The 15,163-nt window shown below is 41.1% G+C and overlaps 2 protein-coding genes across 4 annotated transcripts in view; one reads left to right on the top strand and one right to left on the bottom strand.

The window, feature by feature from the left end:
• The window catches only part of TMCC1 (transmembrane and coiled-coil domain family 1), a 111,401-nt gene that overhangs the window by 455 nt on the left and 95,783 nt on the right, over positions 1-15,163 (top strand). Inside the window, exon 1 of one of the 2 annotated variants that reach the window (XM_027702598.1) lies at positions 578-732. The exons of the other annotated variant lie outside the window; for it this stretch is intronic. The gene's annotated coding sequence lies outside the window, so the exon portion shown is untranslated. Of the gene's footprint in view, positions 1-577; positions 733-15,163 lie in introns of those variants that run through there. 2 annotated transcript variants of the gene reach the window in all.
• TRH (thyrotropin releasing hormone) lies at positions 7,230-11,059 on the bottom strand. 2 transcript variants are annotated; one of them, XM_027702605.1, is made up of 3 exons: positions 10,807-11,059; positions 9,569-9,789; positions 7,230-8,693 (listed from the first exon to the last, which is right to left on the bottom strand). In XM_027702605.1, exons 2-3 carry the CDS (start codon positions 9,762-9,764, stop codon positions 8,101-8,103), a joined length of 789 nt encoding a protein of 262 aa, XP_027558406.1. In that variant the 5' UTR covers positions 9,765-9,789; positions 10,807-11,059; the 3' UTR covers positions 7,230-8,100. The 2 variants fall into 2 exon arrangements, with proteins under 2 accessions (XP_027558406.1, XP_027558405.1); XM_027702604.1 differs by lacking the exon at positions 10,807-11,059 and having other exon boundaries at positions 9,569-9,935.

The following is a 15,163-nucleotide window of genomic DNA, read 5'->3' as shown; positions in this document are numbered from 1 at the left end:
GAACAGAACCCCCTCCGGGGCGGGAACAGAACCCCCTCCGGGGCGGGGATGCGGGTCCCAGTCCGGCCCCCGCTGCCTCGGGCCCGCTAACGTAACACCAGGTGCCGGTGAGTCTGTGCTCGGAGCCTCATCGCTGAGCACGCTGAAAAGAACCAGTGTTGCCAGCATCAACGACGTTCCCTTTCCCAGCCTGCCGAGTTATCCTAAAAGAAGTGTCCCAAAACTGCAACAGGTGACGTGCTCTCAGTCACAGGTGGAGTACAAGAATCTACTTGCCACTTGACAAATAGCTGTGGAAATCAGCGGCAGAGGCTTCCCCGTATCCCCCCACTGATGCCAGTTTTGTGTAGTCTCAACTGGCAGCAGTCCCTGCTCTCCCACACTCCCAGTGGTACGGAGGTGACAATAGGAGTGTGTAACCACAATTCAGGTTAGAATTACAAGCTCCTGGAGGCAGAGATTTTCTTACATCACGATGCTATTTACACTTGAGTCCTGTCCATTAAAGGTGGATTTTCACTGATCATGTCCTGCTCTTTTACCCTCAAAGTTAAATCCTTTAAAACATTTTCAACAGGGATCATGGTGGGGTCAGGAGGAAGAGAGCAGGAACCAACCTGAGGCTCACTGCCTTAGAGGATTCACCTGGTGTGGTGTTATTCTCCTTCTGGATTTGCTGGAGCTTGGCAGTTTCCTAGCGCTGAGCCATACCTGTGCCTCGGGAAAGCTCAGGTGGTACCACCTCTCCCTTTGTTGTTACCTTGCCCCTTTTGTCCAGACCTCTGCTGAGGCCAGAGAGTTATATTTAACTGAGCAGTGAAAGAACAGCAATACATGTGTCTCTAGAAGAGCTGCAAGATCTTTGCAGGTGCAGAGCTCGTGGGGAGGTTTCTGTTGGCATTTCAGTTTTCTGGTTCCTGTTTCATGTTCGTGATTTGTCATTGGGAGTGTGCAGCGAAGGGGCAGTAAAAGGGGTAGGTGAGGGATGGGAGACATGCCTGTCACTAGATGGCATAGCAAGGCCATCTGAGAGCAGCCGTGAGCCTGCGGGGGCCTCAGCAGTGATATCACAGCCTTTGCTGTAAAGGTTCTTGTCCTGCCTGTGCGCTGTAAGCCCTGCTGGCCCAGGCAGCTCACCCTCTCCTGTCATTTCCAAGTAGTAAGAACCGGCATAAGGAAGAGAGAGGTTGTACAGAACAGCAAGCACTTTCCTTAACCCTCTCTTTCTCTACAACTTCAGTGACTGCTCTTTTTCAAAAGGAAAGTCTTAAAGGTTTATTAAAGCGGTAAATACAACAATTGAAGTCTGGTAGCCTGCTGCTGGGACACGAAGAAGGACTGCCTGCTGTGAGTTGTGAGGAGGATGATGGCATGCTGTGGTGTGCACGAGAAATCAAACATTTCACTGAATCTTAATTGTGCTCGTTTGCATGTTCTGCATTTGACTACAGATATGAGAGCACATCTCACCAGATGAATCTTTTTGAAGTACTGATAAAACACCATATAGTGTCAATCACCCTTGAAAAGAGAAATTTCATTCACCATTTTGAAAGGAAAATGTTGTTTGCATGTTTCTGAATATAAATGGTCTTTAGCCCTTCCTGAGGAACTCATTTCCCATGAAGTGACTGCACCTGCTAATATGATTTGTATCTTTATGAAAGTATTAGACTTACTGGGAGTCTCTCAGAGACAATTAGAGAAGTGATATTCCAAAGTTAGCATGCCAGGTGAAGTGATGTGTGGAATGGTGTCCATTTGTTCCCAAAGGCAAATGTGGGCTTCTGTGTTCCTGAGGGCCTCATGTTCCTTAACAGAACTAGCATTTTCTACATAATCTAGGTTTGTGCTGGGGTAAATAAGAATAGACTTTGGCTGCTGTCACTTAGTCAGGTTCATCACGCTTTCCCATGCAGAGTGTGTTCACAAAGTGAAAACATCCAGATAAGTCTAAAGCAATTCAGTTTACAGTTCTTCAAAAATTATTTTGTCTTCATCCAGCTGGTTGCAGTACAAAGAGGTATTTGGGAACAAATTAAACCTTCCTGCAGTTCTACAGCACAAAAGAGGTAAATCACAGAATATTCTGAGTTGGAAGAGACCCACAAGGATCATCAAGTCCAACTCTTAAGTGAATGGCCCATACAGGGATCAGACCCACAATCTTGGTGTTACTAGCACCATGCTCTAATAAACTCAGCTAACCCCAGGCTTTAATGCAGACAGGAGGTAATAGTTGATGCTGACTGTCTATTTCTCAAGGAATTCAGTGGAATGTTTTTGCACAAATATGGCTTACTCACTGAAAAAGTTTTAAAATATCTGAAATTTAACACTGTTGAGTTCAATATAGACTTTGGGGCATAAGTGGAGTGGAAAATCAGACTGTTCATGGGAAAATCAGAATATTCTTCCTAAGTATTCCCTAAACCAAATGGTTAGTTAATTTAATGTAGTACTGCTTTTAAAATTGGCCTAAATTCAATTTTGTAATTTAATAATAAATTTTTAAAAATTTGTTTTAAATCTCCTAGCATTGAAATGGGTAGCACAAAACTTTTCTACAACATAAATGATCTTTGATTTAAATTTATCTGAGAAAATGTTTTTGATTGTTTGTTTAGGTGGATATAAATCGACATTTTCTGTATTTTTCATTTTGTTCAGAGAACTAAAATATATGCATATCACTGTTGCTTTTATCAAAGCTCATATATTCAATATACTCAAGTTGCTTATAGTAAACATTTTGATGCATAACAAACCTGTTTAATTAGTCTGTGTAGACAGGATAGAAGCTGCATTTTCATGCCAAAGCCATGATTTTTCCTGTGTTTGCAGTCTTATCAGTCAAAACTGACAGCAGTAAGAGCTGCAGCTGACAGCTTGCCTAGCCCCTGGTTTGTGGTTTAACTGCTTCAGTACTGGCAAGTCCAGTCATCATCCCAAGTTTGTCTGGTCCCTTAAAGCAGCTGAGTAATGTGGCAATGTTGGCCCTGAGTGCCATGGAATGGCAGCACGGAGTAGGCGGATCAAGAGAGACAGGAAGATCCCGAATTCCTTTGCGTTTCCATGCTGTTTAATGGTTTAGCTGTGGGAGCCATACACCACATGCCTGGATTCTGTTCAGGGCTCACTGCAGATTGCAAGCACACCATATCTGGGTGCTGACTCCTCTAGCCTCTCTTGTCTTCTCTTTTGTCTACAGACTTGTGCAGCAGCCAATCCCCTTCTCAAAACAGCATGTCTAAAAGCAATAAGCAGAATACCCCCATCAGTTGGTATTTGACAGGGAATGATTTATTATCGTTTTGCAGGGGTTTTGTTGCTGTCTTCTTCAACACCACCTGCTTGTTCGAAGAGCTTGCTATTTGTCTTGACTGCTTTTGCTCAGAGAACCTTTCATAAATTCTTACTATATTTTTTATTTTTCTTGACTTTTGTCTCTCCTCTTCTTTTTTTCACAATAGCTTCTTCAGGCACCACACATAGTACCAGTTTCAGAATCATGAGGGAATTTACAGTGGAAACATATGCTACTCTGTGAAAATTAGTTTAAATCAGCAATCATATTTCAGGCAGCCTGTTTAAAGCAGTTCACTTTCCTTAGTTTTCCCAGTCATAATCTCACATTTTCCCTATACCAATCAGGTATTAAATTGTCTACACTGCATCATAGTCATTGTATCCACTATAGAGAGAAGGTAGCAATGAACTAACTTCCTTTGATATGGCACACTGGATCCGTCCCATTTTGCAGGAGTATTTGCGTAATTTATTAAGTCTAGATTTTCCCTCTTTCCAATTTACAAGAACATGAAGAAGGGGAGGGAATGTATAATATAATGGCCCATCTTCGCGAACGAAGATTTTGGGAAAGGTCTTTTTACCTTTCCAGCCTGCGCAATGGATTTTTTAGGTGAGACACAGCCTGCGCTGAACTGAGCCCACCCTTTAATCCTAAGGTTCATCTGCCGGGGCCAAGCAAGCTTGGACAATGGCAGTGAGGTCCTCAGGATGTAGGTTTGTTTAGAGTGACCTTCTCATAGATGGATGGCCTCACAGGGCTAACGGGTTCCATCTGCCCGGGAGGGACTGGGAATTGAACCTGGGTTGCAGCGGTGAGAGTCCCGCATGCTAACCACTAGGCCACCAGGGGTCCCTGGGAGGGAATGTAAGCTGTGAGTAAGTGAGGAAGGTGTTCCTTCAGTCACTCAACAGTGAGTGACTCCTGTACCAGTGATACGCTGCTGTGTCCTCTGAGTCACTGGCTGTCAGTTCAAACCAAGGTGGCTGAAATAAACTCCAGAGCTATTTTTGCCTTTGGGCTGGATCGTTCTGTTTTGTTGGTCTCTGACATGCCCATCTCTGTGGGGCACTGGTGTCATGCTCCAGCATAGCAGTACATTTCATGATCTAATAAGACTTTGGTTCTGTTTTACCCTCCTTCATCTCTTAAAAGCAGACAAAGTGAATTGGCTGAGACCTGACAAATGTCCTTGTCTTTGTTTCCTTCTTGGGACTTTTAAGCTGCATTGATTTCATCAAGGCAAATTAAGCACAAATGTCTTCACATAGGTCTAAAAGTAATCTCAAGTAGGCATTAACTCAGTTTTCTCAAGGAATTTCCTCATCTATTTTTTGGAGGTCTCTGTGTCCAACCTGAACCCTTCCTCCTTACCCTGCAGGAGTGGGGAGTTCATGCTGTTCACGCTGGGAGGTTAGAGAGGCTTCTGCACTCCAATGCAGAAGGATTTCCTTGTCTCACCTTTTGTGTCACGTCTCTGTATGGTCTAGACCTCACCCAGCTTCATCCCTCCTGCAGTGCTTCTCCACTTGACTGCTTTCCATTGTATTTTTTATCCATAGCAATGTCCCGACTGATGCTTTAAAATTGCAGCTGGACATTTAATGTTAACTGAGTTACTTCAGCTGTAGTGATGATGTTGTTTTCAAACTTTCTGCAACTAATGAGTCGTTATGAGTAGTAATAAAGGTGTTTGTTGGGGCCCTTGGAAACACTCAACCCATGCTAATTATAGTGGTCGGCAAAGAGATGGAGGCTGATAAATGTGTGGGAGGGGGCACAGAATAGTAATGGTGAGGGGAGTTGAAAATAGTTGCAGGAAATGTTAATTATACAGCTGGTTCACATGAACTTTCTCCTCCCCTTGAAAACAAAGCTCATTTTGAAGACACTTGTAAAAGCTGTGCTTTAGGAATCAAACTCCCTGATGTCTCAATAACTGGCAACATCCAGAAATATAAAATTGCAGTGGAGTAAACAAAGGACTCATCTGTGCATGGTTGTTTTAGTCTCAATTAAAGCTGGAAATGAGATTTTGCATGACTGTGCTGCCACATTACGGCCAGTGCACAGCTTTACTCTGTGGATTTAATCCAGATTCTGCAGAGGAGAAGGCAGATTTTTCCACTGACTTCCATGACCTTTGGACCAAGTCTGCTGTTGATTTGTTCTGATTCCTGAAGAGCCACATCCTGTCTGAGAGATAGTGCACTTCTGCAGGTAACTGTGCAACTGCAAGGCCCCTTTCTGCAATTGCCACAGTGTGCAAGTGCATTTGTCTGAGTGACTGAGCAAAGCAGGTTACATGTGGATGTTTGCATGGATGTTAAATTCTAGTGGAAGATGACAGTGAGAGGAAGGTATACAATAAAAATAAAATGATGAGAAATGTGCAATTAACAAATTCTTACCTTATAACTAAATATTATATATCTGTGTTGTTCATATTGTTAAGGGATTGCACTATTACTGTTCAAAGAAGCAGAGTATTATAGGAAAAAGCTGGCAATTTTCTGGTTAGTCCCTTAGCCAAACTCCAGAGCCCAAAAGTTTTTAGGGTATGGGTAAATCTGACAAATACTTAACTTCAGAACTTGTGCTTATGTGTGCTTCATAGTCACAAGACTGTCAAATTCCAAATGGCAGTCAGTCCTCTGAGAACAATGTCTGTAGGAGAAAGAATTGTTGTACTTGACTGGTAGTATGTCTGCAACACTGCAGACAACAGAAAGAAATTAATAAATAAAGATGAAATTTTCATGCAGATACTGAGAGAAAATGTAATTTTGATCAAAACAAAAATCTGGACAATTTGAAATATGGTTTGAATTACTTAAAAAAGTGGAACAATTTTTAAAATATGTAAGCTTTGCTGTTGCCCATTGTTACCCACCTGGGAATTTCTTCTTTCCTCTTTTTCCCTTATTTTGGACATTTTGTAGCAAGTGGATGTGGTCTGATGTAGTAGTGTTCCCTGAGGTTTAAAAAGCATTCATTCATTGCTGAAAATGGTATATGAAATTATATTCTTCAGAGGAATCTGTTTTTCCCTGATAAAAGAAAATAGAACATTTTAAAAGGCATCATATACAGAAAGTGTGCAGAAGGAAGTTGAAGAGTTTGGAATGTCCCCAGCTATCTTCTCTGAGGACTTCTTTAGCATTTATTAGAAACCCCCTGTCAATAGAAGAGGTCTGTGCGTTGTCACATATTGAACCACATATCTCCAAAGTTCGAAATTGCTTGACAGACCATGTTAAGTGTGGGAACATCTAACTTCAGTGAAACTCACTGAAATGATTCATTATTTTTCTTCAAGGTAGCTAAACCATATGGCAGAACTGACTTCTGTAACTGAGGAGGAGCTCCAAGGTATTTCCTGGGGAGCAACCGTATTTAAAGGAGCACTTCAGGCACCTGATGTGTCTTGATGGTATTGAGAAGGATGAATGTCAGTGGAAACTACACTCATTTGTTTATAAAATAACATTCTAGCAAAATACTGACATGCTGTAACCTCTTTGAATGTACAAGAAGTGACATGAATAACTCAGAGCACTCAGTAACTGCACATTAGTTGCAAAAATCAGTAAGTCTATTGTTTAGACCCGTGAACAGGAAATCAGATTTCTCGTCAAGTTCCCTACGAAGTTGATCATAAGATGGCTGTGAGTTTAGCCCAGATGCATAGTTTTGTGTGCCATATAGGTAAATATTTAAAAACTGAGTCTATCTATATGCAGATCATCCTTCCACTTCAGAATGGTTCTAAGTATAAACATGTGCTGACCACCAGCATGCAAAAAGATTGTGCCTAGAAAAATACCTTTTGATGTTAATTTGTTTATCTTTATTTAGCTTGGCTTGGTTCTATGTTTATCACACTATTGCAGTACGTTTACACAACCAATAAGGACACTCAGAGTTGACTATTCACATTTATTGAATCATTCATATCAAGTAAACACTTTTGGGAGTCTGACCACAGAAAGTAAAAGCATTCCTTTGAGAGGAGAGAAAATTCTCACTGTAAGGAAAGGGTCTCTGCTTGCTTCATTGTTAAGTGTCCGAGGAGAAGGCATGATTTCAAGTGGCATGACTGACGTGTGGACACATCAGGGTGGGAGTTCTAGTGTGGGTGTACACAGTCAGGGGGGTCACAACTTGCAGCTGAGATGCTCAGGGATGCAATAACCCTTTGCACTGTGCAACTTCTTAGATGAAAAGGGCTTTTCTGTGCCAGTTCCAAGTCAAACTATGAACTCACTCATCTATTCCGTTCCAGTTGAAACAGTTTCTGTCTCTCTGCAGTGCTTACTGTCTGAACAGATTGTGGTACACAAGGGTTCAGGTCTCCCAAATGTTATCATTTAGAACTGAAAACCTACAGACTTCATGTTGTTCTTTTTTCTCCTTCACTATTAATTTACTGATTTCACTGATGTGAGAAACCATATAATTATTTCACTTCAGGAGCATCAGAACAGAAATTTAAAGCTTGTTTTAGTCATTTAGGAACACATAGTTGGATTATTCTGGGGTCCGGGCTCCTAAGGAAATAAGCACTCAATTTCCTAAAGTGAGCAAGTTGAAGACTCAGTACTCCTGTTCCATTCAACTGTGTCCTTCAGTTCCTTTGCTTTAAGTGTGTGACAAAGCCATTAACTTCAATGGGAACACTGATGCACTGAAAGGTAGGTGCAGAGGTCAGCAGCAGGAAGCCATAAGGGAGTGAACATAATGTTTTAGTGAGCTGGCAGTTTACTTCACCAAATGCGATTAGTACACAATTATTTTCTCATTCCTCTTTCATTCTCCCATGCTGATCTCTTTCCTGGGTGCTGACGTTTTTCTTCTACCCTGTCTCTGCTAACATCATCTACTAAATCAAGCAACAAGCTGCCTTTGTTACAGGTGAAGAACTCAAAAAAGTTGCAGGGGCTTGTATCATCTGAGCTGTCAGAATTCCAGTGCCTTTTTCCAGGATGCTGGCGTTTCTCGCCAAATTGGTCATTTAGGTCTACCTCGTAATTCCAGCCTCTTTTGCTAGGGTGCTGATGCTTGTACATCAGATACCTTCTGCCTGGATGCTGTCTTTTGGATAACTCACTCATGTAGGTTAACTGTGCCCTAGGGCTGTCAGCAATCTGATCCAACAGTGACTTTCTACCAGGAGGCTGTTGCTTTTTCAGCTCCAGATAGACATCAAGGTCATCTTCTGTCTCTCTTTTCCCTGGATGCTGCCTCTTCTGAATGTCTCCATAAGATGTGTCTTTCTCAACATCTCTTTTTCCAGGGTGCTGTCTCTTCTCCAGTTTGCTTAGGTACTTCTCACCAGGGTGTTGTCTTTTGGAAAGCCATTCTGAAAGAGGGGCTTTTGATTCTGTCCAAGGAAAAGAATAATGTTAATGAGCCCCCATACACCTCACTAAGGAAGTTGAAATGGGAATTTGTGGAATTCTGTGGTACAGGATCATAACCTGCTATTCTTTGAAAGCCAACTCAGTAATTCCAGCTACCAGTCATAACTCTGTTAGTATCTCATGCTCATTCTTTTTAATATTTCAGGTCTTGGATCTACATGACCAACGCTCAGCGTTCATGTGAAGAGGGAGGAAGCCTTTTTCTGTGGGCACTTGAGGCCAGCTCCTCTTCCACTCTGGAAGGGCTCTGTGCTCCTTGTTGCTGGCAGGCATCTGTGTGCTGCTTCTTGCAATCCCCAAGTCTGATTTCCTTCCATTCCTGTGACTAGTGAGAGCAGAGCATCTGCAAGCTGGGAGGCTCAGACATTGGAGCTGCCTTTGGCCTTCCCAGCTGTGGAAAAAGCCTACTTCTACTGGGATGTAGGAACCAATGGCTTGAGGTAGTAGGTGAATGGCAGCATTCCCATCTAGACCTGACATTAGGTGAGTCCACAACTGAGGAATGTCCTCTATGTGTCCTCTTAGAGCTTCCCTAGGGAAGTACTTGCCAAACAGGCAGGGTTTCTGTGAGGGGCTTCTACCTTTTCATTATGCAGTAGCTGTTTAGTGATGGTACAGCCTTGCCTGAGCGGGGAGATCGTAGAGAAGAAAGTACCTTTGAGAATTCTGTGTCAGTGTATTGCAGCAGCCCTCTTATTCTTCCCCTCCCCTTAGTTACAGTGGTAAATATATAGATATATTATATTAGAACTTGGAAATCATACCTTGGATATAATTATCTCAACCAAGTGCTATACCAGCATCAGCAAAGAAATGTCCCCAGTGGGATATATACCTTTATTAGTTTCTTCATCCTTTTCAGCTTTCTTGAGGACAGACTGAAAAATGAGGCTTTCAGATCTCTGAAGGATGTCATCCAGAGGACTCCTTCTCATGGTCTCACTCTCCTCTGGAATGGGCTGTCTCCCATTGAGGCAAACACCCCCCAAGGTCAAGCAGAGGAGTAGCAGTGGCAGCTGGATAGATGGCATTGTGGGACGGGGGTTCCTGCAGCTTCTGTGGAACAGAGAACAGCAGGGGAGGAGGATGGAGCAAACAAACCTAGCAATAACAGCAATATTTCCAGACACTGAAAAAGAGATATAGCACTGCTGTAGGGATTGAAGTCTCTTTGGATCCTTCCTCATTTCTGTTTCTAACCTCTAGTTTACCTTATATCCTCCAAATTCTTCATAATTAAAAGCAGGCACTTGTTCATTTTTCTGGCAGAATAAATATGAGTATTTTAAATACCTAACTTCCTGAGTCACAAATAATTTTGAAAGCCAGTGATTTTACTTTGCCTTCTGCCAAGAGACAAACATAATTTCCCCAGTGAACTTAGTGTTAACTGTTGCCCCATGAGGTACAGACACCTAAACCCACACTACCAATCTCCATCAGGCAATTCCCTCTGCCAAGGGCTCATTTTAAAATAATACTGGGAATTGCAGCACTTTCATTACAGCTTTAGTTAAAGCCAAACTTTATTAGTCTACTAGTTTTTCATTATCTTTTTCTATACATTTAAAGTAGCTGTGTGCCTGGGTATTTGTCAGGATAAGAAGACAGCTATGCTCTGTGGGGCAGAGAGATTTCTTGCACTGGAGAAGCACCTCATTTTTTCCAGAGACATAATAATAATAATCATATCCTCTATTACCTCTTGCCAGACAACAAATGCTTTTCTATTTCTTTTTGCTAGCACTGAATTCCTGTCACACTTAGGGGATTATTTTACAGTAAGCAGACTTCCTTCAGTAGAATGGAATACATCTTAAATGCTAGTATAGCAGTCATATATATCTTAATTATTGTCTATCTTCAGAACATGAAAGAAATGCACCATTTTATGAAGTCCTACACATTATTTAAATAGAGAATGAGTATATTACCTCTCTTGTTGGCAGGATTCTGTCACTTCTGAGGTTCTTGGGTAACAGCATTAAGAATGCCACATAGGTTGTTTGGCTTAGAGCAATCTTTAGATGGAAAGGTAGAATCTGCTAAAAAGGAAATTACTTGATAAATTACCTGGTTTGTAGTTTCAGATTTTTGCTTGATGCATCTGCCAAGAGACTGATAGTCCTTTAAAGCTGTTTGCACGTCTGAGCTTCAAAGTTGCCCTTTTGCTGCCACAGACACACAGAGTATCCAGCAGAGCCCTTGCTGTGTGCTCTTTCCATGGCTGGCGTCTCCCTACTTATACTGTACCGCCTCTGGACCCTTTATGCAAATAGCTCTGAGGCAGTTTAGGGGATATGATGTGTTGGGGCTTTTTTTACTGCTCTCAGCTGCATTTTGAATGCATTTTAAGATCTGGATAGTTAATTGCTGACCTCCATATATCCATGCTCGACTCCCAGAAATTGCTATTTTCCCATTCTCTAAAGAGATTATGTTGAATTTTATGTAACTCAGCATGAAGAAAAGGAGTTTTTTCTCTGCAAAACTAAGCTTGTGTGTCCTCTGTTAAGCAAGTACTGTGGAATAAATGCAGAGAGGTAGGCTAGACAAGAAAGACAATTATAAAAATATAATGGATTATATTTAAATAAGTTTGCACCATGAGTTCTTATTCTGAATGACACTACACAGTTTCCAACTCACAATTCCATATTTTCTTGGCATAGGGTTCCACAAACAGTACTTTAGAATATGGAGTGCATAGTGTTAGATATTAAAACATGGTTATGTTGCTGCTATGTGCTTCAAAAAGCATTATACTATTGTAACTAGAAATAAGACTCCCTGTTTTTAACCCATCTATCTATTTAAGATATTCTTCCATGCAGTACTACTGAAAACAAATCATGCAGGGGGCACAGCTGCTTGGCATTTCCAAGGTGTAATAACTCCTTAAGGTCTCTTGGGGTATGACACCTGAGTTTAAAATATTACTATATTGCCCTTAAATTAAGGTGGGCATTGATGAAATGGGAAACTGCCTGTTTTCATTCTCATTAAAATCTCCTTCTTGACACCTTTGAGTTGGGGACTCCCTTTAGAGAATAGGGATGAAATCCTGTGTTACAACTACATCTGCATGCAAAGCTTTTCAGCAGGTGCAAAATTATATTCACAGTGCAATGCCCAGAACTTCCAGCCTGGCCAGCTTTAGTCCTTTGCTAGACTTATTTTTGTCTTATTTTGGACTGATGTAGATACTTTGTTTAAAGAAAGAAAGTTAAAATTAAGCTCCTCAAAGAGTCTTCATTTTTCATGAAAAATGTCCTTTTCCTATTTCACAGGTGGAAAACTGTCTATTTTTAACATGCCATCTTTATTTTTAGAATTCTGTTTTGTTTTTCTTTTGCCACATTTTTTTCAGTTTCATTTTCCCCACAGGTAATTCTTCTTTTTAAAAGATTTCTGGAGGTTTATTTTATAAGTGTAAATGTCCTTTCTTCCCCCTCACTGCACAATTACTCATGACACTGAAAAGAATTCATGGGTAGGAAGGAGAGTTTGTTTTCTCAAACTCTAGAGCCTTCCAAGCTGTACTTTTCTGTCTGTCACAATCCACTGACACCCCAGACTTGCCCAGAGCTTTTGTCAGCACAGGATTTGGCTCCCAGTCCTCCTGTACGTCTATGGTATGTTCTAGAATTACACAGAGATGTCCAACTACATTTCACACCTAAATACAGCATTTCAGCACCACTGTGATCCTCGACCCCTTTGTCCTTTGTATTTTACCACAGGTATATCAAGTCCCTTGAGCTGCTTCATCAGCTCTGTTGATGAAGTTCCTTATTTTTCTTTTAAACATTCTCAAGGGAACACCAGTTTCTCAAAAGGCTTCTAAATGAAGAAACTGAGAGGCAGCCAACTCCTTCAGAAGCAGTCAGACCCTTACATGTGAGCTGTGAGGACTGAGGTTTGTGTTCCTCCCCTCTCCAGCCTGCTTGTTGCTTGTATGGCTGACTCGGGTCACTCTCCACAGATGAGCAGGAGCCTGGGGCCTCCACTTGTGCTGAGCACTTGCCCAGCTCAGTGTTAGTGTTCATAGCAATTGGGCCTTAGCATTGGGTCTGTCACTGGGCACACAGTTGTTGGTCCCTAAAAAGACCTTGAAGGTGAATAATGAGGAAATCTGCTGCTAACCCAAGTCTGATCTCCATTTTAAAGAACATAACCGCTCCTGTGTCATGCAGTTCGTCAGCTACGACATCCTGGAGTCAGGCAGAAAGTTCTCCTGGGCAAATTTTTGCATTTTTACGTCTTCCTTGGGACACCTTGCTCTGGTCACTGTCAGAGATCAGCTGAAGTACATTGCTGATTTTCAATAGGGCCATCCCTTTAGGAATCCCAAAATATAGAAGTTGTTATGGGAACTGCTCTTCTGTTCTTGAACTGTAAGATAAAAAAACATTCATGTGTAGAATTAAAGGGCCATTGCATTTGTTATCAGTTTACTGAGAGGTGCTGAATTTTTAAGTGGCTTGCCCTTTGTCACAGAGCTGTAGTTGTAGAGTCAGAAAGTGACATCAGAATCATTCACTCCGCATTCCTTTATTGAAACAGCTTGGTTTTTCGGTACCTCACAAGACACACACCCTTCTCATTTAAAAGGTTGTTTGCATGACATTACTTCTGTGCGAAAGACTGAGAGAATTACGTCCACTGGCTACTTAAAGCATTCCATTAATTTTTATTAAGTGTACACTATCACTGGGACTGTAGTTTCTATCCTCTCATATCTTTAAATAATTTTATCCTCTTGGATATTTACTGAATTGTATTTCTTGCAATGGCTGCAAATCTGAGGTGTTCTGTCTGAACTTCTTGTTAACAGTGCTGTAAACTAGGAATGACTTGTTTGCTAACAGAAATAGAGGCAAATCAGCTCTTTTATTTTCTCTGGAAAATGTAAATGCACAGTTTATTTAGATCACTCCTCCCAGTTTGTTCCTTGAATTGGACTACTCATGCAGGAAATGACAGAGGTGGGTATCAGTAATAGGTGGCCAACTCACTCTCTTCCCATGTGATCCTTCCTAATATGCAGCTTTTCCTGCATCACAACAGGTAGTTTGCCCTGCAGGAAGATATGTTGTATTTTTGTGAGAGGTATAACTCCAGCTTCTCTTCATCTTGATTTTAACAACATCAAAGTGTCAGAGTGGGTACAGCCACAATGATCTTTAGATGTATAGTTTTACAAGGGAGGCAAGCTTTCAGGAATACAAACCTTTCTTAGACCTGAGGAAAAGCTTTCATGTCTGAAAGTTTGTCTCTCTTAGGACTTAAAAAGGACTTACGATCCCCCAGAACTGTCAGCTTTTCACGGCTATAAACATCACTAAAATAAAAGAAGCCTCCGAGTTTTGCAAACATGGAAGTGTTGAAGCTTAATCTTTTGAATTCATTGAAACTAATAGAAAATCCTTTGAGGAAACTTAATATATAGAGAAAGTAGGCCTTCTGTTTTAAATAATGAATGGAATGAGTATTGAATGAGATGAGAACATTAATTTCTGTGTGGGGAAGGTCTTAATAGAATTACTGAGTAAATTCCACATGGAACACGTACGCAGCTCCCCTCACCAATTTCAATCCATAAAGGGAAGGCTATTGTATTAGAAGGAAAGGGGAGTATCCCACACAGCATTAAAACTGTTGTCAAAAGGTGTATAAATAACATGTTGCTTGTATTGGCTAAATAGTTTTATTACTTCATAAGGAAGCAAATACAAAGCACTATGACATTAATACCACATACTGGTTTACTGACAGATTTTTCAATATTAAACAGCATATTATGGAGCCAGAACTTGACAGGTTTAATTGTATACTTAGGAGTCAGATTAACTCCATTTTGTTCCTTCTGGGATGGTGGCAGTTTGGAATTAAAGATCTCAATGGATTCATTGTAGTGCTCCTTTATTTTGTAATTATCTTCACAATGTTTATGCAGGGTCATTTCTATAGTTTTTTAGTCGAGAACCCTGTTATTTGGAAAGAAAGTGGCCATCTTCAGAAAGAGTATCACTGTGCCCTGTTTCTTGTTGCAGGCACAGTCCAGGATCTTTCAAACCAAATAATGTCACTTAATGAAACAAACAAGACCCTATGCCTCCAGGCACCAAAAAACTCCAGCTGCCCAGCCTGTGTTTTTTTCACAGGTGCTAATGACAGAACTCGAGAGCTTCTTGTTCACTTCCAAAGGGGAATTAGTCTCTGGGCAAAGCAAATTTACAGCTCAGTTTACCTTGCCAAAATACAAGAATAGATTCAGGGAAATTTGATTTGGTTTGATAGAAAACATCCAGCTTCTTTTCAAAAGAAAGTTTGACTCACACTGTCAGGTAATTTGCAAAGTCAGTTGGAGGGTTGTAAGTAGAAGGTCACTACTTCCCATAGCAACGAAAGAAGTAACAGGCTGGTG

This window comes from Neopelma chrysocephalum, unplaced genomic scaffold (assembly GCF_003984885.1).
Source record: "Neopelma chrysocephalum unplaced genomic scaffold, ASM398488v2 Primary Assembly neopelma1_189, whole genome shotgun sequence".
NCBI classification, from domain to species: domain Eukaryota; kingdom Metazoa; phylum Chordata; class Aves; order Passeriformes; family Pipridae; genus Neopelma; species Neopelma chrysocephalum.
The sequence above is the reverse complement of the archived record's forward strand: the minus strand, read 5'-3'. Positions and strand labels throughout refer to the sequence as shown.